Below are 20,947 nucleotides of genomic sequence, written 5' to 3'. Positions count from 1 at the left end.
GCTTCCCGAGGTGTTTTGGAAGAGACAATGCAAGTTGTTATTCCATCTGAATGCTTTCCAACTGGGGATTGTTCTGTTCAGCTGCTGATTAATCATTCTGTTCCATAATTGGCACTACTTGTGTACTGATGTGTCTCCTCCCTGCTAATGGAGACAGCTGATGGTAACAGACACTGCTTTGGGCTCTGGAAGGAGCTTTCTGAGATTCTGGGAATTCCACATAATGCTTCAAAACGACCTTTGCCTGCCAAAAGTTTTTGCTGTCATTTACATATTTGAAAGCTCCAACTTTTAACAATTATTCCGCAAGCATCTGGTTCCTGTCTTTGATGGGAGTTGAGGTTCTGACTCTTAAGCAGAAAGTACATGGAATTGTTCTGATTTAAAGACATTTTTATTAAGCTAGAATTACTTATTCTATAAATTCAGACCTGATGAATTCCAGCCTTAAATAGCTTATTGAGTGTGGCTTGTCAAATAAGAAGATTACACGCTGGGCTTTAGTTAACAAGATTTTTAGAAATATGAAGCACAAATATTGAAAAGCTTCAGCACATAGCAGTGGCTGAGTTGCCTGGGACTCATTAATTCTGCAGGTGTTTCTGCTGCAAATCTGTGATTTATTCATTGGGCTCCCAGGGAGCTGCTGGGCTGCCTCCTGTCCTGTCCCATCACTGCTGGGTGACCGTGGGTGCCCAAGTGTCCTCCCAAAGGAAGCTGCAGGTGGCCCAGGGCAGGGTCACCACACAGGGTGGGTGTGCAGGGGCTCTTCCAGCTGGGATTGTGCATTCCCAGGAGTCTCACTGAGGTCAAACTGGCCAGGAACTGGGGACAAGGGTGTGCACAGCCACTTACCTTTGGTTTGCTCCAACTTGGAATGGCAGCACTGGGTTTTCTGAGCCATCCTGCCAGTTCTGTCCCAGCCTGGTGCCTGGGAGGTTTTGGCTGAGGGGAGCAGCCACATCACCTGCAGAGCTCGGATCTGTGCAGGGCTGGAAGTTTTGCTCTGCAAATGAGTACGGTGGAGAACTACACATTGAGAGAAATTCAATTTATTTTGTACAAGGTAGGATACCTTTGCACAGTGAACAAATATATTACAAATCTGTCTTGCCTTAAAAAAGTATTGCCATTTTGGTGCCTGTTTCCTAAGCTAACACTTATATACAAGAAGGGACTTTTTTTTGTTGGTTTTGTTGGTTTTTTTTCCTGTTAAGTTCTATGCACATCATTGCATTTGGTTTTGAAATCCTGCTTTGAAAAAAACCAAACCAAACAACAGAGCTTATCTCTGCTCTGGAGTCTCATTGCAAACTACAGCAACACACAAACGTGGGTCAGGCCAGCAGCTCGGGCAGCTTGTGCTGGGTGCCAGGGTGGGTTTTAATGAGAGTATTCCTTATCCAACTGCCTTTCTTTTGATATTTTTGAGGTAAGTCTTTCCATTCATGTACATAAAATATATTCCTACTGGGCCTACAAAAGAATTGTTTTCTTACATCTCAAATAAGGCTTTCCTGGAAAACAAAATTGCTATTGCTGATCAGCCACGGCCCCCATGCACACATGCAGCATTCGGGAAACCTCGTGGGCAGGATCCTGCGGCTCGGACAGCGCCTGCTCCGGGAGCCTGGGGGTGTCCAGGCTCAGACTGGGGGTGCAGAGCCAGCCTGACCACCTGGACAGCCCTGCCTCCAAGGGGAAAGGCTCCCAGGGATGGAATGCCCAGAGCCAGGGGCTGTGGTCCCAGGCATGAGGGCTGAGCCCATCTCTGGGGACATGGCTGGGCCCTACCACGGTGCTCCAAGGATCCAGGAGTATTCCCAGAGCTGGGATCCAGCTGCTGCCCCCGAGCTGGAGGGCTCCTCTTGCCAGTCCCTGAGCCCAGCAGGTGACACCTGGGATTGTGCTGTGAGCAAACCCACGGGGCTGGAGTCGTCTTCTTCTGCTTCCATCAGACTGGCGAATGTGCAACAGAATATTTTTATATTTAAAAGGCAATCAACTTGCTATTTCCACGTTTGCCTAATAAAATTACATACTTAGAGTCAATACTACTTCATGCTCAAAATCTACAAGGAACTAACGGCAAGTACTCTACTTTCTAGGTCAATAGAGATTATAAATTAAAAAAAAATCATGGTGGCTCAGTCCAAAATTTTACCATGGGTCAGACCCTTGATAATTACTTCACAAACAGCTGCTGGAAAAGAAAACCCAGTTTCAGCTCCATTTAATGACATTTCAGGTAGAATCATCAACGGATAAAGTTGCACTACATGGTAATGCACATCAGCTTAAGAGGTGTCATCAGTGGCATGCTGACAGTGAATCATGGGGAGATGGTTTGGGAAGATGGGGGAGAGAAGCCGATGTGGCTCAGCTTTGAGAAAGGAAATGAAACCAGGGCTGGTCTGTGCAAACCTGCAGCGTCCCAGGGCAGGAACTGGAGGGGCAGCAGTTTAAACTGACAGATCTGCTGGATTTTAGCTACCAAAAGAGAAGCTGCATAAGGAAAATCAAAGCCTACCTGTGCCAATCAATGTTAAAAGTGTGGTAAGATGGGTGTGAATTCGTTGTGGAAATTCCATTCATTAGCAAAGACCAGGGGACATTTGGAAAGATATTAAAAACTGCACAGAAAGTGTCTGTGTTAACATTCCTCACTTCAAATTCTCTGGTACTGAAAATAGAGATGACAATCTCAATGCTAATTACCAAGCATGATCTGCACAGGTTGCACATGGTGATGGCAGTAAATGAGCTTTCCAGACAGTGAAATGACAAATTTCCCTGCTCTCGTTCAGAAAAATGTCCATTCTCATGACAAAGATGAAAATAAATTCCAGCGTATTCCTAGTCACCTTGTTCCTAACAGTAAGAAGTTTCTTGATGCAGTTGGTAGAAATGTACATCCTGAAGTCCTTCTACTTAGCATGTTTTTGTGGTTTATTTTACAGCAAAGCCAGGGTTAGAACATGTCACGGAGAGTTTTTGCCTGGAGCATGAAGACACCTTCCTGGGGTGATGTGCTCCAGTCCCACGTGAAGGAGGCTCTCGTTAGTTCCAGGTACCCATACAAAAATGTCTTTATAAATAACATCATGCAGCAGCAGTTGGCCCAAGCTGATGTCGTGTTAAGTCCTTGCCAGTCCGCAGGAAAGGAGGGAACGGCTTCTCCTCTGCTTCCTCACAGTCTGTGTTGGCAGCACAGTGCCCAGTGAAGTCCATCCCTCTCTAAGACTGCTTGTCCCAAGAAGGCCCGTGCGTCGGGCTGTGCCGGACGGGGAGCAGGTCGTAGTGACCAGGAATGTGACTGTTCCTAGGCAGGTCATACGGGTTCTGAAGGTAACTGGCACTCCGACTGCGGGCGTCCTGGACTATGCTGACAGTGGGCTCTGGGGGAGCAAGGAGAACTGGGTTGTGGTGACCAGCAGCAGTCCCAAAACCCCTGATCCTCATGGGTCCCTTCCAGCTCAGGCCCTCCCCCTGCCACTTCATCCCTGTGCCACGCCAAGCCCAGGATCCTTGTGCCAGGATGGGGGAAAACCAGCATCTCCATCACCCCCCTGTGCCACCCACTGCTTACCAACTTCATAGATGTTTTTATTGGCTGTTGATGAAGTTGGCATTTCGGAATACGGGGACTCCCTGTGACCAGGTGATTTCATTTCCACGTAGCTGCTCTCAGAGTGTTTGCAGGTTAAAATGGGGGGGTCTTTAATGGTGGCGTATGGGTTTTCACTGCTGTTCAGGGAACAAGTGCTGGAGCTGCACACAGATTCTTTCATATAATCTGCAAAACAAGAGCCGAGTGGGTGCGTTAGGGTCATTAGCTTAATTAGGTTAATTACAACTGAGCCTCTGCAGGAAGGCTGGGGGGAACAAGGGGGCAGAGGATAAGGAAGATCCTTGAAGCCTCCAGCACAGACACCCGGTGCTTGTGCTCTGGATGTTCCAGACCATTGCATCCACCACTCACTAGCAGGAAAGAGATGAAAACCTGCTCAGTACTGAAGGTTTTCCTGTGAAAGGTTCTGGCTGTCGTTGAGTGCAATATTTAATTTGAGGTGGCAATCCTTTCCTCCCTCCCCCTAATTCCTACGGAGCCGTGTTTATCCTGCTCTGCCTGCCCCGCAGACCCAGGCACGGCCGCGGGCAGCCGGCTCTGCAGGCAGGAGCTGCTGCTGGGACCTGGGGTGCTCAGCCAGCTGCAGGGTGAGTCCCAGGCCTTGGTCACATCCAGTGCCCTGTGCTGGAGTGCACGACATTGCCACAGGCTCAGAACTGCACCAGTGCAGCCTCTGCATGTGCAGCCCCTGCTGGTTTTGGGGTTATCCAGCATCCTACAATCGGGGAATGCTTGGGTTTCCACAGGGGGAACAAGCCTCCATTTGAGCCTCACTTTTGCTCTGCTTTTTTCCCCCGCTTTGCTGTAGACATCTCCTGCTCCTCTCCCCTGGGCTGGAGAGGAGGTGATGGAGGCACTACATGGGGAGAACAAAGTTGGCATGAGAGCTGTGACCGCCGGCCTGCCCGGTCCATGACCTTGGCTGGGATAGGCCAGCCTGCTGCAAGGTACAGTGCCAGTCTTGCTTTAAAAATAAAAAACAATAGAGAATAAATAGGTCTTAACATTGACATTCAAGAACGTGCCATTGCTGTTGTGTGCATCCTGCTGGGCAGTGCCAGTAATTTAGAATTAGAGCGATGCAATGAAAGATGAGGCATTTTCTTGTGCTGGGTTACAGTACAAAGGCAGATCCTGGTATATATGAAATACTCCCGGTGAAATAGGGGGACTTGCAAAATAGCTGCAATCCCAGCTGCCCCCGCTGTCTAGTATGGGAGACAAAAAGAGAAATTCAGGTTAAGAAATAGACAGACAACACGACATCGCTTCTCCACTCCAAACCTCGGCTCTGAGCCTGCCAGCCCCGTCCTGCTCCCTCACCTGCCAGGTTTGCTCCACTGTGAGTGATTGTCCCTCCTTCAGCTCTGGGCTTGTGTCTGTGTCTGTGTGTCTGTGTGTCTGTGTGTCTGTGTGTCTGGCACCCTGGCCTGGTGCCCCTGGTGCTGGGTCAGCCCTGGGGGAGGTGCCAGGTTGTGCTGTGCCACCTGCAGCCAGCTGTTGCCTTTCTGGGCTCTGATTTCAGTGGTACTGAGTCTGGAGAGCCCTCAGCTCCCAAGGTCAGCTCTCTGGGAAGCTCCACTGCACACAAATAGCTGGGACCATCAGGGATGGGGAGGCTGGCAGAGGCCTGGCACCAGTGCAATGTTTATTTCGTTAGAAAACTTAGAAACTCCTTGTTTGACATCAGCCTGGGTAAGATGAGCAGTGCCTTTGCTTGCAAGTGAAACATGCCTGGTTTGGTACCTAGCAGGAGATGGGAACCAAAGCAACACCAACATTCCCTGGCTGTTGGCTGCAGGGTTTGTCCCTCCAGGGTCACCAACCCCAGCCCAGCACACGTCAGTGGAAAACTGCCCCATCCCATCCCATCCTTCTCTGGAGAGATGGAGACCTGTGAGACCAAAGGCTTCTGCACATGAGTGAGCTCAGTGTTGGCTTTTGCTGTGTATGTGACTGATCCAGGTGCCAGTCTGGGATTTCTTGGTGGTAGAGGTGAGGAAACCACAGACAGACAAATGAAATCCTCAGCTCCACCTGCCAGCAAGTTACAGCTCCTGGTGGCTACTGCAGGGACATAGACCTCGTTAGGAGAGCCTGGTCAGCCTTTAATGAGCCAGCTCTGCATTTTGGGGTGAGGGACATGAAGATTATCATAAAATTGCTTCTTTATTTCAAGCAGTGCTGCTGAGTAGATGCTGACAGGGCGAAAGGCAGGATTCCCTCTGTGCCCCAAGAACCCCCTGCAAAGCATTCCCTGTCAGCACCACGGCTGGGAGGGAACAAATCAAACCAGAGCTGGGTGTAAATTCAGGAAATGTTGATTATAAAGGGCTGCTTGCAAAAAAGAAGAGCAAAGAAGAGCAGAGTGAGAATTCCTCCTCCTGCAGAGCTGCAGCTGCAGGTAAATAGCTGTGTGGTTTGTTTATGGAATTGGGCACATTGGAGCTGGCAAAGGCAAAAATCCCAGCACATCAGCTATTTTATTTCATCCAGCTCAGCTACTTTTATCTCTCTAAGCTAAAATTCACCTGTACTGCAGTTAGGGCTGACATTACCTCCCAGGCAGGTGTCCCTCAGCCTTTCCCTTCCCAGGACCAGTTGGAAGAGACCAGTGAATGCCACTTGGGCTGCCCAGACCTGTTTGGCCTCTCCCAGGAATTGCCTTTCCCAGGAGATATTGAGAAACAACAAGCCTGAGAGCCCAGAGAGCCCATTGCTGCTGACGTAAACAGAGCTCTGTGTCTGCCTGGGATCAGACCTTTGCTTTGGACACAATATATTTTATGGAGCACCAGTGGATGTTTGGGATTCTGGGTACACCAGGGAGTCATTAGCCCTCAAGAAACATTATGTGCAAGATCATGGAGGATTTAACTCTAAAGGCTGTAGAAGCAGCTGAGTTACTCTGTTATTAAGGTAATTTGGAGATAATTAAGAAGTCTGGCATCAATTGTCAAATTTTGTTTCATGAATTAATTTAAGCAGAACAGACTTATTTAGAGATTCTCAGCCCATGGTGCTGCAGGCCATGTGTGAGCCCTGACTGTGCTGCCTCCTCAATCCTCCCTGCCACAGGGTCCAGCTCTCATGGAGGTGGAAGCTCTGCCCCACAGTGCTGGGACTCACTGGAAGCTCTCAATCAGCTGGACTTCCAGAAAAATATTGGGAATACACTCTAATTTTGAAGTCCCTGCCTTCTGTGTTGCCTGGATACCGATAACCAGACCTTTGGAGGATTTATTTTTGTTAGCAGGGACTGGAAATGTCCCTCCCACAGACTGGGTTCCTCTCCTGTGCCCTGAATTTCCCCTGGCATCCTGCTGACAAGCCTTGGATCCCGCAGCCGAGGTGGAAGTGCTGAAGAGAGGAGCTGTACACTGCTGGAAGGTGTTCTCCTGCTATTTAACCCTTGCTGGGATGAAGTGCCTGTGCTGGCCAGCCTTGGCTGCTGCAGGGACAGTGATACAGTGAGGGCCCATTGCTGCCTCTCAGAGGGGCACAGGAGTGGGGTCACATCCTGAACAGTGGCCAGGGGAACCACTCTGAGCCCAGCCCTGCGTCCCTGGGGTCAGTGCTTCTCTCTGCTGGGATTTTCCTGGCTCCTAGACAAAGCATGGGTGCTTTTCCTTAAAATGATCGTGCCTGAGGTCACATCATTCCATCAGTGCAGCGGTACCCATTTAAAAAAACCAAACCTCTAAAACCCAAAGGACTTAGCTGAAATGAAAAGCTCGGGAATGGTATCACTGAGCGCCTTCCTCAGGAAAGAAACTGCTCAGAATCCTGCTCTGAAAACCCTGGTGCCTGTTGAGCCGCTGTCACCAAGTGCCAGCAGGGCCCTGTGACAGCCAGCCCCTCTCTGCTGCTGGCAATCCCAGATCTCTGTGCCTGACCCCTGGGGCTCCACAGCAGCTCCACCACACCCCTGGTGCCAGGCTGCACAGGGGACACCCCTCTGCTGGTGCCCTGCTCTGGCTCCTCAGAGAACTGGGGAAGCAGGAGGTGGCCCAGGTTCACCACAGCCTGGCCTCAGCCTCAAGCCCCCTGTGCCCCCTCCCTGCAAGGCTCTGTCTGATCCAGGGGTACCAGAGACCATTTCCAACTGCAGGACAGGCTGTCCCCAGTTAGAGCACACTGGTGGAAAAAGGGTTTTAAAGTGGATGAAAGTAGATACAAACCAGGCACCCGCCTGCCAAGTCTTTTTGCTGACAGAATCCAATTGTTTGGGACTGGGAGTTTCTTGCTCTCCGTTTTCTGAGGAATGTGGTGAGTCAGGGTCTGGCAGGGCAAGGAGAGCTCACCCTGAGCATTGGGCACATTCCCAGCTCCTCCTGGGAGGAGACTCCCCTGGGCCTGGGGGTGACCACGCTGCTACAGAGCCCTGGGGCTGTCTGAGTGCAGGAATTGACCTTCAGAGGGGCCTTGGGAACCTTCAGCCAAGCAAGGACAGCTGTTTCTGTGAACCCTCAGCTCCTAAGTGCCTGCAGGTGAGCTCCCAAACAGACCTGGGTAGCCTGGTGTGTCCCCATGTCCCAGCACCCTGCCCCTGCCACTGCCAGCCCTGCCTGGCTGAGGCAGCTGAGCAGCCACAGAGAATTCCAGCTGTGGCTTCTGAGCCCGATTTTTCAATTTGTGACGAGATAAACATGTAAAGGAAATGGTTCAGATCCTAAAAAATTAAAGAAAATATGTAGCAGCTGAAAATGCATTTCACAATTTGCTGTCACAGTGATTCTTTTTCTCTGCCCCCACTGGTCTCCCTCTGTGTGACTGGGCCTGTGGATGAGAGTTCCTGCTGCATGTGCTTAGGGCACCTTTAAACTTTGTGAACACAGTAATTTAGTTTAAACTCATGAAGTTAATAGCTCCATGTAAAGATAACAACTAGCTCTATTAGAATAAGATTTTTATTTTGAAAAAAGGAATCACTGAAGTAGCTGAAACCAGTGGATTGAGTGTTTTGTATGTCATAAATCATATATATCATATACATACATAATCCAATCAATATTTTTACTTTAGCTTTATCAACAAAGAGTTGGTCACAGATCCTTGGTTTCCTTTGGTGATTCTGTGTGGTAAGGTGATGTTCTAGCAAATATTGCATCCCTGTATTTTGAAAACAGCAGCTACGAAGTGAATATTGATCTCTAGGCCTGGCTATAAGCTGGTGAATGCTTTTCATGTGGAATACTTTCAATATTCCTCGTTAGCTGAGACAAGGGTGTGGCTCTGGGGCACCTCAGCCATGGCAGGGCATGGCAGCAGCAGCAGCAGCCCGAGGGCATCGCACCCAGAGGCTCTGTGGTGTTTCCCCCCTCACATTCCCAGGCGTAACAGCCTCGGATTCAGATCAAGGACCTCAGCCTGGAAGCTGCCTATTCCCCAGGAGACAGATTCCTTGCTCCATCTTCTGGAGCACAAGCTCAGTGTGCTAAACCTCAGGCCAATCTGCCAGGAGCTGTGGGAACCTCTGTGCCCAGTGTTCCCTTGGTCCAGACTGGAATATTTAGAATGTAAACGTGGAGGAAAAGTGAAATGTAAAACCTCTGGGCCCTGTGCTCGTGACTCCTCTGAGATCCTGGTGTAGACCTGCCCTGGAGTCGGTGCCCACAGCTGCTGGTGCCAGCGTGAGGGGACCTCAGCCCCAGGGAGGGCTCTTCCCCAGCTCTGCTCTAAATCCCCCTCAGCAAAGGGCACGAGCAGGGGCACTTTCTTTCCTCGGGGCTCTCTTTAAGCTCAGCATGGCCAGGAGCCAGGAGCAGGGACACACAGCACTCTGCAGCTCCCCCAGAGCCCTTGGCCGTGGGTCCTACCTGAGTGTGCCCTGGGCAGCTCCAGCTGCCTCTCCTGCCCTGCGCTGAGCCCTCCCTTTCGCCCTGTGCCTCTGGGAAGCTTTGCATCCATAATTCATGGCCCAGGAGTGCTGGGAGCCAGGCAGGCAGCTCGTGTGGGTGCTGGCTCTGTCCCTCCCTGCCTGCGCCGGGCTCCTATCTCACCTCTTCTAGGACACCCTCCTCACACCTGGGCAGGGTTCTGCAGCTCTGGATACCATACCTTTGAAGCTTTTTTCCATTATGTATGTGTTCTGACGTCTATCCATCCCACAAGCACCTGCATAAAAATGATATATAATGGAAAACAAATAAATATTTATGTAAATTGGATTGCTTTGACTACTGAGCAGAATATATTCTTCCATCTAAATTGTACATCAAGGCCCTCATTTAGGGAGGCTCTTAAGCACATCCTCAGCTGTAAGCACACACTCGGCTCCAGCGGGGAGTCTGCATGCCTGGAACTATTCATGTGCTTAAGAGTTTCCCTGGAAGGGAGAGAGCTCTCTGCAGCAGGGTTACCGAGAACTGCCATCCATCAGGAGATCAGGATAAAAACCATCTGCTGAGACATTCATTACTGGAATGGTGTGAAAGGAGCCTAAAACCTGCCCTTTCAAATCAGAGTCTGCAGGTCTCGATGCAGCACTCTGTGGCTAATTTTAGGCTTTGTTTTGTTTGTGGAGAGTGTGTTATTTTAACTCACAGCCTTAGACTCTAAGGTGTGTACAATCTTCTTAAATTACCTACTATCACTTTGCTCATGAATTTGCATGGCTCAGATGTGACAACAGTCCCTAAGTGACCGCTGTGCTCTGAGCGCAGCACCAGGAGCAGAGCTGACAGCAAACAATTCTGCCTTGTGCAGCTCCAGAGGAACTTGCTGTTCCTCACAGAAGCTGAGACAGGAGGGAATGGGGACCTTTTCCATTTTTACTCTTGCAAATTGCCCTAGATATCAATCAAAAAGAAAATCTAATGTAAGCCTTTAAATCTTTTTAGCTATAGAGTCTGGTATTTCCTATTGACTGGGACAATCAATACAAATTTGGTTAGTGAGAAATGTCCTTGTGGCTTATGGGATTCCCAGTCAAGTAACTCAGTTACACTGGGAAAAGAGCCTCACAAACAGCGTGTCCCAGAGGTGTCCCAGCTATTTGTCCTTGTGTGTCCTCTGGTCTCTGCAGAAAAGTTGTCATGGCCATGGGCAATGCTGTACCAGCCCCTTTTTCATGACGGTTCATTTTTTTTTGCTAAATAAGGGAAATGGCTAAACTAGACAATAAATGTGTTACTGGCACATCAGAAACAAACCAACCCTTTGCTGTGGTTGTCAGTGCCCATCCCTGAGCACAGGAAAGGGGCTGGTGGCACCTGCCTGGCTCTCTGTGATGGGGCCCTTCTGGCCACCAGTGACCCCCTGTCCATTCGAGCACCGTCTGCTTTGTTTTGCACCACGAGCCAATTCCCAGACTCACCCTGCTGCAGAGGGCAGGGCAGACTGGGAGGTTTGGGCAGCTCTGTCCCAGGGCAGGATGAGCTCTGTGCTCTTCCCCTGCTGTGTTCTGCTCAGGCAGAGTCACAGCGAGGAGCATGGAGCAAATTCATGTCTTGGCCCATGGCCACAGGCCTGGGGCTCCCCAGGGCCATCCCTGGGGATCACACGTCCTCCTCCTGCCAGGGCTGAGCAGATCTCCCAGGGCAGCAGTGTCCAAGCAGAATTTGGGGCTCACCCCACGGAGCAAGGCTGGGAGGGGCAGCTGGGAGCTCCCAGCTGGGGTCCCCAGGGGAGGCAGTGGCAGGGAACAAAGGGGACCCAGGGGGGGTGCACTGCCCTTGGGAGGGCCACACAACCCCACAAAGCCCTTCCCCACCCAAAATTCCCTGTAATTCTGCCTTTAGTTTTCTATCTGTTACAATACTGTGGGTTCATGACCCATTTTTTGTATTCACTGAGTTCCTCAGGAGGTGAAATGAATAATGGATAAATTATTTTTTAAACTGCAAAAGTAGTTAGTGTGGGAAAGTCCTAAACAGGCTGGGGATCTGGCATTTTAGTAAAATCCAGGTTTAAGTTTGAAGCTAAATTATCTGCTGGGGTGAAATCAGAGTCTCAGCTGGAAATAGTTTTCCACATCTTTTGGCTTTGAGAAAAGTGAAGTCAGCTGTGGATCAAACTTATAGCCTTTGGTTCTCTGGAATAAATGGAGCTTTGAGTCACTCATGATGTGCTGCAAATCCCATTTTAGTGTCTGCATCCAGGACTGCTGTCAAAAAACCATCACAGATAAACCCAGCTGTGCCTGCAGCCATTGTGGCCAATGCTCCAGATAATGAGACAAGAACCTTTCCTGAGCTCAGGTCAGTGGTTTGGGAGTTTCTGACCTGCTTGGGAGGAGAGCTGGAAGCTGGGATCTGCCACTGCCCAGTGCAGACTGGACTAGAGCAAGAGGGATTACTCACAGGGCAAACATTTCCAGTTCTGCAACATGAGACAGAGTAAATGCAAGGACAAGCCATTCCCTGAAACAAGGACCAGGCTGCCTTGGGCAGGCAGTGACACACAGGAAGGTGACAAAGCCGCCTCTTCTTGGCACCACAGAGTCCCCAAACTGATGTCTCAAGCCCAGATCCATGGGAATTACTTGTGCTCCTCCCCAGACTCCACTGAGCACAATCAGCTCTCTGAAAACCTGGAATTTGAAGCTCACAAACAAATGTGCAGCAGTAAAAGTACAGGCTTTGTTCTTGCATTTCCCACTCGGAAAGAATATGAACCCAGCAAACCAAGTCCTGCAAAACAGGTGAAACACCTGCAGTCTGATGAGATCCACTGCAATTCAGAAAATCCTTATCACTGCAGGTTTTAGGAGATGAGTGTTCAGGTTAATTTTGGTGTGGATATTCTTACAATTTCCTTTCCCCAGCTGTAATTCATGTTTAGGACACCTGCAGTTTCTGACAGGGCTGTAGACATTTCTGGGAGCCTGGTGCTCCTCATCTGCTGGTTCCCATCCTTTGGGATCACCAGAGGAGGCTGAGGAACCAGAGGAGAGTTTCCATCCATTCTAAATTTCTCTGCCATTTCTCTTCCATTTCCCTCTCTCTTCTTGGCTCACTCTCACATCTGCTGTCTGTGACAATTCATGGGGTCACAGCAGAGGAGCTGGGCAGTTGTTCACTGCTATTTTTAACTTTTTAACTGAATCCAGCCCTGCTCAAGGCTTGGCTGCTCTTCCAACACATGATTTGGAGCATCTATGTTATGAAACTAAGGCTGATCATGGGATCAGAAGGTGGAACATGTTTTTAACTGTGGTACTTCCATGCTCAATGAAGTTTGAAAGTCAAGATTCCCTGTGTGACCTTATTAGACTTTTATTTTATGTTTATAATTAGAAGTTGAAGATTTTAACTCTCTTCTGAAATTTTCATGAGAGGAACCTGCAGCTTTTATTGCACAACAGTAACACCAAGAAGTGAAAACTTTTTATTTTCTTGTAAAAACTGCCTCGATCTGAGCAAGTATTCAACATTATGAAAGTTAGCAGAAGCAGGCATTAATTCTGGTACTGAAAAGAAAGGAAAAAAATCTAATTTTCATCAATTAGGTTGAAAAAAGAAAGAAAAGGGTATCTTGGATGCAAAATGCTATGAGAAAAAAAACCAGCGTTTTGCTGGAGGCCCCTTAGCTAAAGTATTTATCACTTCTAGATCATTCTTGCTGCAGAGGCATTTAGCATCATTTCTGCTGGTAAAATAAAATGCATGAATGCAGAACAGAGGTGGCACATGGGGAGCTGAGGACAGCACAAGTTCAACACAAATAAAAGCAAAGAGTGTGCAAAAAAAGCAGCAAAATGGTAAAAGGAAAATGAACATGGTTTGAGAAGCATTTGGAAACCCTCACACACAGCCCCCTCCATGTCACATACAGATAAGCACGACAGTGGTTCTGCAGATTATTCCACAGAAAACACTGATGGTTTTAAGGATGAAAAGATTTTGCACTGAAGCTTGACAGGTTTGTGATTTTCCTGATGCAGGGAAGAGTTCTCTTTGGGGCAGTGGCAGGATGTGATGCCTGGTGCTGCCCCATGTTCATTCCTTTGCCATGGGAACTGTGAGATAGCTGGTCTTAAAAATCCCAAAATACCCCCCTAATGCTGCACTTTCCCTCCTCCTGCACATTTTCAGTGAGTTGTTACTAATCCCAGGAAAGGAAAGGGCAAATGCTTTTGGCCACTGAGGAGCCAAACTCAGATAGGAAAACAAATAGCATCCAAAGCACTAAATCTGGACAGGATTTGATCTAAGAGCTGCTAAAAACCCTGTTAAAACTCAAGCCAGGGAGAATAAACTCAGAGCAGGCAATTAAACTTCACTCTTGGCTTGGTTGCACTGGCTGGTGGTTCAGAATTGCCACGGAATGATTTACTGGGAGATAATGGAGCATTGCACACCCCAGCTCCCACAGAGGCTCCACACCTTCATCAAGATGCCAGTATTTAGTGCTAAGCTTTATTAAGCATGAAAGAAAGAAAAAAAAAAGCCAAATTTGAATTTTTAATGTCCTGAGTTAGTCCTTAAAAAAACATTTATAGAGTAGATGATAGTGATTCAACAGAGCAACGTTGGAGGGGAGACTAAAATGAATATTGACTTTGCTTTCCCAGTCTGTGGTTTGTGGTAAAGGAAACAATTTTTAATTCTCCATCTTTCACTACTGGCAATTCTGATTGCGAAATAAAGATAACACCAATATTCCTCATTATTGTTAATGCCTTTATGAAAGGCTGATTTGGATTTGGAATTGCTCTAAAGTCTACCAAAGTGATTAAAGTGTTTAAAAATTACTGACCTAGTTCATTCAGATAGCTGTAGGGTCTCCAGTCTGCAGTTTCTCTGTCAAGGATTTTGTTACTGAGCTGTTCAAAAAGTATGATAATGGGTTAATGCTGGAAGAGACAGACAGTTCCCACCCCAGACTACAGCCCAAGGATGTCAGGAATAAAAATGGGAGGTGATTCCTGCCTTGGCCTCACCATCTCAGCCCTTTATCTGTGTGAGTTGGACAGCTGTTCACTAGCATTAGGGAAAATCACAAAGGAAAGTCACTTCACCAAGCCATGAGCACAAACATGCTGGAAAACACAGGATTTCCTTCGGAACCACGACTCGGATGCCTGTGGACATGGGGTGACACGCTCCAAAATAACCCATGGAGATGGATGGATCAAACCCCCAGACCAGCATGCACAGAGGGGCTGCCTGGAGCTCCAGGATCTGAGACAGCTGTGGGTGCACTCACAGGAGAGGCAGGGGGACACCAGTTCTCTCAGTTCAAGGAAAATAACTTTGGCAACGATGGAGCACAAAGGTCCCTGTGGATCTGCCAGCGATCAGGAGAGTCCAGAGCTGCCCTCCAGGTGCTGCTGCTGGGACAGCACCTCCCAGAGCGTGCAGTGAGAGGAGAGGGGCTCTGCTTTGGGGTGGGACAGAGCAGAAGGGGCTCCACAGATGAGTGGTCACCAGCTGAACCCTGCCGGGGAGCTCTGGGAATCGCTGTAGGTGCTGAAAGTGCTGAGTTTTCCTCCTCACATTATTCCCTTGAAAGCCACACCTGCTGGAATACAGCTGCTCCTGAGGAAGTGTCAATTCAAGAGCAAATCCCAGCCTTGTTTCTGGAAAGTTATGAAGCCATCACTGCCCTCCTGTGTCAGCTTCCAGACTGGGAAGCCTCCTGCTGTGTTTGCAAGCACTCAGCTCTGCTATTTTACTGCATTTACAAGAAAATGCTTAACAAAAAGGAGGTTAAATTGAAAGAGTATTCAAAATTGCCACAACATTTCCTTTTTCCTGATCTATCATTCATTTTTGCTTAGGTTTCTTAATAGGTTTTTAGACCTGGAACAAAACCCCTCACTGATGTACTGAAGCCTATTGGGATATTAAATCCCAGCTGGGGCCCAGCACCTACAGCCACATTCCAAAGGCATTTTCACCCCTCCACAGTCCTTTCCAACAGCCCTCAGTGCTGCTGCCACCCCACCTTGGGGTACAGCATCCCTGTGCCTGCACTGCTCCCACTGTCCCCGGGCACTGAGGAAACTGCAGGAAGCCTGGAGAGCCCAGGAGTCATTTCTTCATCATCCAGAAGCTCCCTGTGCTTCCCCAGACTGGGAATGGAAACAGAGAGAGCAGAGCCAGGGATGGATGGATGGAAGGAAGGATGGATGGATGATGGATGGATGGATGATGGATGGATGGATGGATGATGGATGGATGGATGATGGATGGATGATGGATGGATGGATGGATGGATGGATGGATGGATGGATGGATGGATGGATGGATGGATGGATGATGGATGGATGGATGATGGATGGATGGATGGATGATGGATGGATGGATGATGGATGGATGATGGATGATGGATGGAAGGATGGATGGATGATGGATGATGGATGGATGGATGGATGGATGGATGGATGGATGGATGGATGGAATCCATGGACAGATGGGGCAGTTAGACAGTCCAGCAGTGGCAGGGGGATGAGGAGCAGATCCATTTGGAATGTGGTCACTGGGAGGAATTCAGCCCTTGGCACCATCAGTTCACCTCAGCAGAGCCCACAGCTTCATTCTTCTCTTCAAAACTTGCAGCCAGAACACAAATGCTGATTTTTCAACCCAGCTGTACCATTTAGAGCACATTTATTAAAGTCTTGGGGTTTCTATTAAAAGCTGTGAGTTTGCAGGATTTATAAATCAGCTCACAAACCTAAAATTTGGCATGAAGAGCTACAGGCTAGAATTGATTTTTTTTAATGAAATGATTTGGGGACATTTCTAAGTTTTCCTGAATGCAGTTTTTTCTAAATGTGATTATAGCTGTCTCTTTGTGCTACTATCATTTCTTAGCACTATAATTTGTTAACTTTTTTTTTTTTTTAAGATAGAAAATACTTCAATTTTTACTGTGAAGCAAGACTGCTTTTCTGGAGGAAGAAATCCTTCATAGTAAATTTATCCATTAAAATTCCAGGCTGGTAATTTTAGCAATTTGGTTAAAACTACCTCATATCTGGCAACTTTTCCTTTAAGATCAACAAGATACCAGGCTGAGTAAAGCGAAGTCATTATCTGCCTGTCTGAAATAGCTGGATAGATGACAGTGGTGACTTGATCACCACCAGCCATTTGTCAAAGCCCAGGTTTTTAAGTCCATGGTGATTAGGCAAAGAAGTGCTGGCTGGAATTCCATCATGCCTTTATCCTCCAGGAGAGCAATCAGTAATTTGACATTTATTTCCCTAACTACTGACTTCAGATCTCCCTGGTCCAAGCTTGTGCTGCTCAGCTTTAGGTGCCCATCCTGAACGTTCTGCAGTCATTCTGTATTTGCAGTCCTCCTTTTCCTTTTTTAAGGAAGTTTTAGTCAAAGGTACTTAAATGCTGCTTTCTGTAATTCCTTTTTATTAGCTGGTGACATCCAGTCAGACCATTTCCAGTGACCTCTGTTTTGCAGTTTCTAATTTTATGTGAAGTCTTTGGTAGAATTTAGAACTTCCTTTAATAGATGTGAAACTGCTGGCTTTAAAAATTCAGCACATCTAATAGCAATTGATTTTTATGATGTCTGTAGAAACCAACACCTGGACTTTTGCTGCAATGCTGGAAGGGAATGAGGGTGGAATTATGAGCTTTGCAAAAGCTCAAGGTGAGAATCCTCCATTTGCTTGTGTCCAGTGCAGCAGCCTCATCCTTTACACAGAGGATTCTTCACAAACTTTGTAGCACTTGGTAAAAGTGAGATTTGTTTTTATTTCGTGCACAATTCAAAAACTCAGCCACAAAGCTGGCAGTGAAGCCGTGAGAGTGGTTCTGTGACTGGTCCTGCCAAACACCCTCTGATCAAAACAGGTCCTCAACATCTGAAATCTGCTCTGTGGCTCAGCAGTGCGAGCTCTGATGTGAAGACACACATATGGAGGTATGTAATCTCTATTTTTCTGCTTTGGAAATTTTTGGTGTAGTAATTCTGTGGCAAAAGTTCACCTGAGTTCATGTCTGATACTCCTCAGTAACTTGCAGCATCATTACTGGTGCTGCCCATGTCATGAGAAAAAAGGCCAAACCTGCTTGCAGGAGCTCATAAGAAAAGGTCAAGGTTTGGCTTCACTTAAACTCACAGTAAAATATCTCTTGACTCCAATGGTTCCAGCATTTCCCCAGAGCTGTCTTGCCAAGCTCTGTCCCGTGGGAAGAGCAGTTACTTGTGGCAAAGTGCTGGGAGTTAAAAGCCTTCACTGAGATGCTGGAGCCTCCTCCTGACCCTCAGAGCCCAGATCTGTTCTTGGGGACCTTGCAGAGAGATGAAGCTCAGCCCTACAAGCTCCTGGGACAGGACTGGAAGGGCCTGGACCCCCCAGTCCATGTCCAGCTGCCTTTTACTGCAAACACCCAGACACATAAACCTTCAGAGAGCTGATCAAGCTCCATTTTAACAGTAATCAGATTTCTTTGTCCCATTAGTCCTCCTAGGAAGCTCTTCCAAAATCTCACTGATCTGATGGTAGAAATCTAATTTCCAGCTTCGATGCATTCATGGCCAGTTCATCCTCATTTGTTCTCGAGCCAGCTCTGTCATCTCACTTAAATAGCTCTCCTCCCTCCTCGTGTTTACCTTGCTGTATTTATAGATGGCAATCATGCTCCCCCTCAGCATTCATTTGCTCAGATAAAAGCAGCCAAGCCTTTTTTCAGTCTTTTCTCATAGGCTCCCCCTTATCCTCCCACTTGTTTTCCTCCTGCCTGTGTTCCAGTCTGTGCTCCACTGGCACAACCACCCAGCCCCAAACACCGGGGAGGGTTTCATGTCTCCACTGGTGCTGTGTCTCAGCAGCTTCAGTGGTTCACCTTCAGGACCTGAGCAGTGGCCAAATGTCTGTCTGGCAGAGGGGGAATGAGGAGGTGAGATCCTTCCCCCTGCTGAAGCCTGGCCCTGCTCCCATCCTGTGCACACAGACCCACGTCACAAACTGTCCCCAGTGCAGTTCTGGGCCCTTCAGCTCCTGCTAAAGCCTCACCCACCTCCTTCCCACCAGAGGTGCCACCCTGGGAGCTGCAGCAGGGTCACACACAGCACTGGGAGCCCCCAGCCAGGGATCCTGGAGATGGGAGAGGGATGGAGAGGAGAGCAGGAGGGAAATAGGAATTATATGTGTAGAGTTGGGGGAGAAAATAGAATAGGAAAAGGAACACGAGAAATAAAAAAGATAATTGAGTGAGGAGTTCACCAAGAAAGGAGGGGAGAAAAGGCAAAAGGCAAAGAAAGGAGAGAAGAGCAGGGAAGCACAGGAGAGAAAACTCTCCTAAACCCTCCTCAAACTGGAGCAGGGCTCACAGCTGTCCTGCCTTTGTGCTTTGCCCAGGCTCTGAGAGAGGAATGGCTCCAGCCCAGCGCCTCCAGGCCTGATCTGCTGGAGCACAGGGAGGGTAAAACATCCTGGGCTCTGGCTCAGCACTTCAGACATTCCTCTGCCATTTTTTTTCCATTTTGCATCTGTGCTGGTTCCTTTGTGACCCCAGCTGGCACTATAAAGAAATGAATCCTCCAAGTACAACTTGTGCACATTTCTCTGCAGAAAGTGAGAATGGCACCAGGCAAACTGATTTGGAAATGAACTCGTTAAGGCAGCTATTAGGGCTTTATATGCTCCTTTGTCTTACTTGGCTGCAGAGCTGCAGACAGACAAAGTGTATTTTTGGCCATCCTCAGCTATTCAGCACTGCAAAGCGTTCTCATTAATAAGTGAGATGGTGGGAGATCTAAAGGAAATATCAGGCCATATATTTTGATAAATACCCTGCAAATATCAGTTCTATTGGTCTTTCAGTGATTATCAGGACAACCTGACTGACTACATTGGCCAGAGCTGCAGCAGGGAGAGCAGCTTCCAGGAGAGTCCCAAAGCACCACTTGGGGATTAAACCTTTCCAGCAGCTTAATTGTTGAAGTAGTTCCGTGAGAAGATGGCACTGTAGGCTGGGAATCCAGGATAGGTGCTGGCTTTGACCTTTTCTGAATTCATTTAAATTTCTGCAAAAGGATTAGTGGTCCAGATGGGCACTCATCCTAAATTTGACATTATGAGTGTTTGCACTTTCATTTTGGGGAGCAAAAATTCATGATGCAAGGGGACCATCTACATCAAAAAACATATTTGCACATCTGTCTAAACATTTCTCTGAGAAATCTCTGGTGCCAGCCTTTTTATTAATGAGATTTTCTTTTAACAACCAAGAAACTATTTACAGGAGCATATGTAGAGATATTTTTGCCTGTCTTATACAATACTGTCTTTTTTGCATTAATCTTGTTCATGTGGCATTCCAGTGAATAGTCACATTTGGATTAAGGTGACACAGCCTGAAATACCATCATTTTTAAAGCTGACAACCTTGATGAAATCAACTGCTTTTCTTTTTTCCCCTGCTCCCTCTGCTTTGCCCCACCTGGGCTTATTAAAGCTCCAAAGGAAGAGCTGCTTTACCATTTGCCATATCTAAATTTACTGCTGAAGTGCTGAATTGAGTCACAGTGTTGTTCATGAATGGTCTGAGGGAATCATTTACAACAAATGATAAGGAAGCTGATCCTGGTTGTTCCAGTGATAGGGTTGGAATAGCTCTGCTGGAGAGCCAGCAGTGACAGCAGAGCTCCCAGAATGTCCCTGGATGAGTCAGGACAGTCCCAAAAGCACCCCAGGTACCTTCTTGCATCCTTCTGCTTGTCTGTGTCAGCAGGGAATTTGTGTGTCTGATGTGGGAAACAATGAAACAGCAAAGTGAGATTGCTGATTAATGCTTCATTGATTTACTGGTGTTGTGTTAATGGATAATTATATTTATTGAGTTATTTATCTCTTCTGAGAAGCAAACATAGCTCAGAGTTGCTAAGACACCAAGTCCTGCTGACCCAGAGAGGAATCCAGTTCCCATTCCCAGAACTTGGGAAGATAGAGGGAGGGGAAAGCCAACCTTTCAGTGTCTGGGATGTCAGGAATGCTTCCCTGGAATTTGAAATAATGCTGGCAGTCAACAGGGCCCGAGAGACATTGCTCTGGTTGATTTCCTTGAACTGATAAGAACATTGCTACAGTGGGGTGGGGTAATATCTACCTTACAGGAGCTGTTTCCATCCAGATTAGTGGGAAAGAAGCGTGAAGTCACCCCACATGAGAGAGTGTGGTAGCTTGGATTGGAAAAACAATGAACACTGCTGCTACCTTGGGATATATCTGGGAAGAAAACAAGTCATCACAAAATACTTTGGAGCCACAACAGTTCTTAAGAAGCTGAAAACATGGTAGAGACAACCTAGTTTAGAAATCTTTGTTGGAGTACTGAGTGTTCTAAAACATTTGCAGATGCAATCTATCCTGCATTATGGTGTGAAGCTCTTGACTAT

At 47.7% G+C, this 20,947-nt stretch overlaps 1 protein-coding gene across 3 annotated transcripts in view; it reads right to left on the bottom strand.

Annotated features, from left to right (window-relative positions):
- MEGF11 (multiple EGF like domains 11) overlaps positions 1 to 20,947 on the bottom strand; it is a 200,126-nt gene that overhangs the window by 8,173 nt on the left and 171,006 nt on the right. Inside the window, exons 18-22 of one of the 3 annotated variants that reach the window (XM_058846658.1) lie at positions 20,659 to 20,777; positions 14,333 to 14,399; positions 9,692 to 9,748; positions 3,590 to 3,796; positions 3,276 to 3,398 (exon numbers count right to left, since the gene is read on the bottom strand). In XM_058846658.1, the coding sequence (XP_058702641.1) occupies positions 3,276 to 3,398; positions 3,590 to 3,796; positions 9,692 to 9,748; positions 14,333 to 14,399; positions 20,659 to 20,777 (573 nt within the window). Of the gene's footprint in view, positions 1 to 3,063; positions 3,399 to 3,589; positions 3,797 to 9,691; positions 9,749 to 14,332; positions 14,400 to 20,658; positions 20,778 to 20,947 lie in introns of those variants that run through there. The other 2 variants (XM_058846659.1, XM_058846660.1) reach the window with 2 other exon arrangements.

This window comes from Poecile atricapillus, chromosome 11 (genome assembly GCF_030490865.1).
Source record: "Poecile atricapillus isolate bPoeAtr1 chromosome 11, bPoeAtr1.hap1, whole genome shotgun sequence".
NCBI lineage: Eukaryota > Metazoa > Chordata > Aves > Passeriformes > Paridae > Poecile > Poecile atricapillus.
This window is presented reverse-complemented; position numbering and strand designations above follow the sequence as displayed.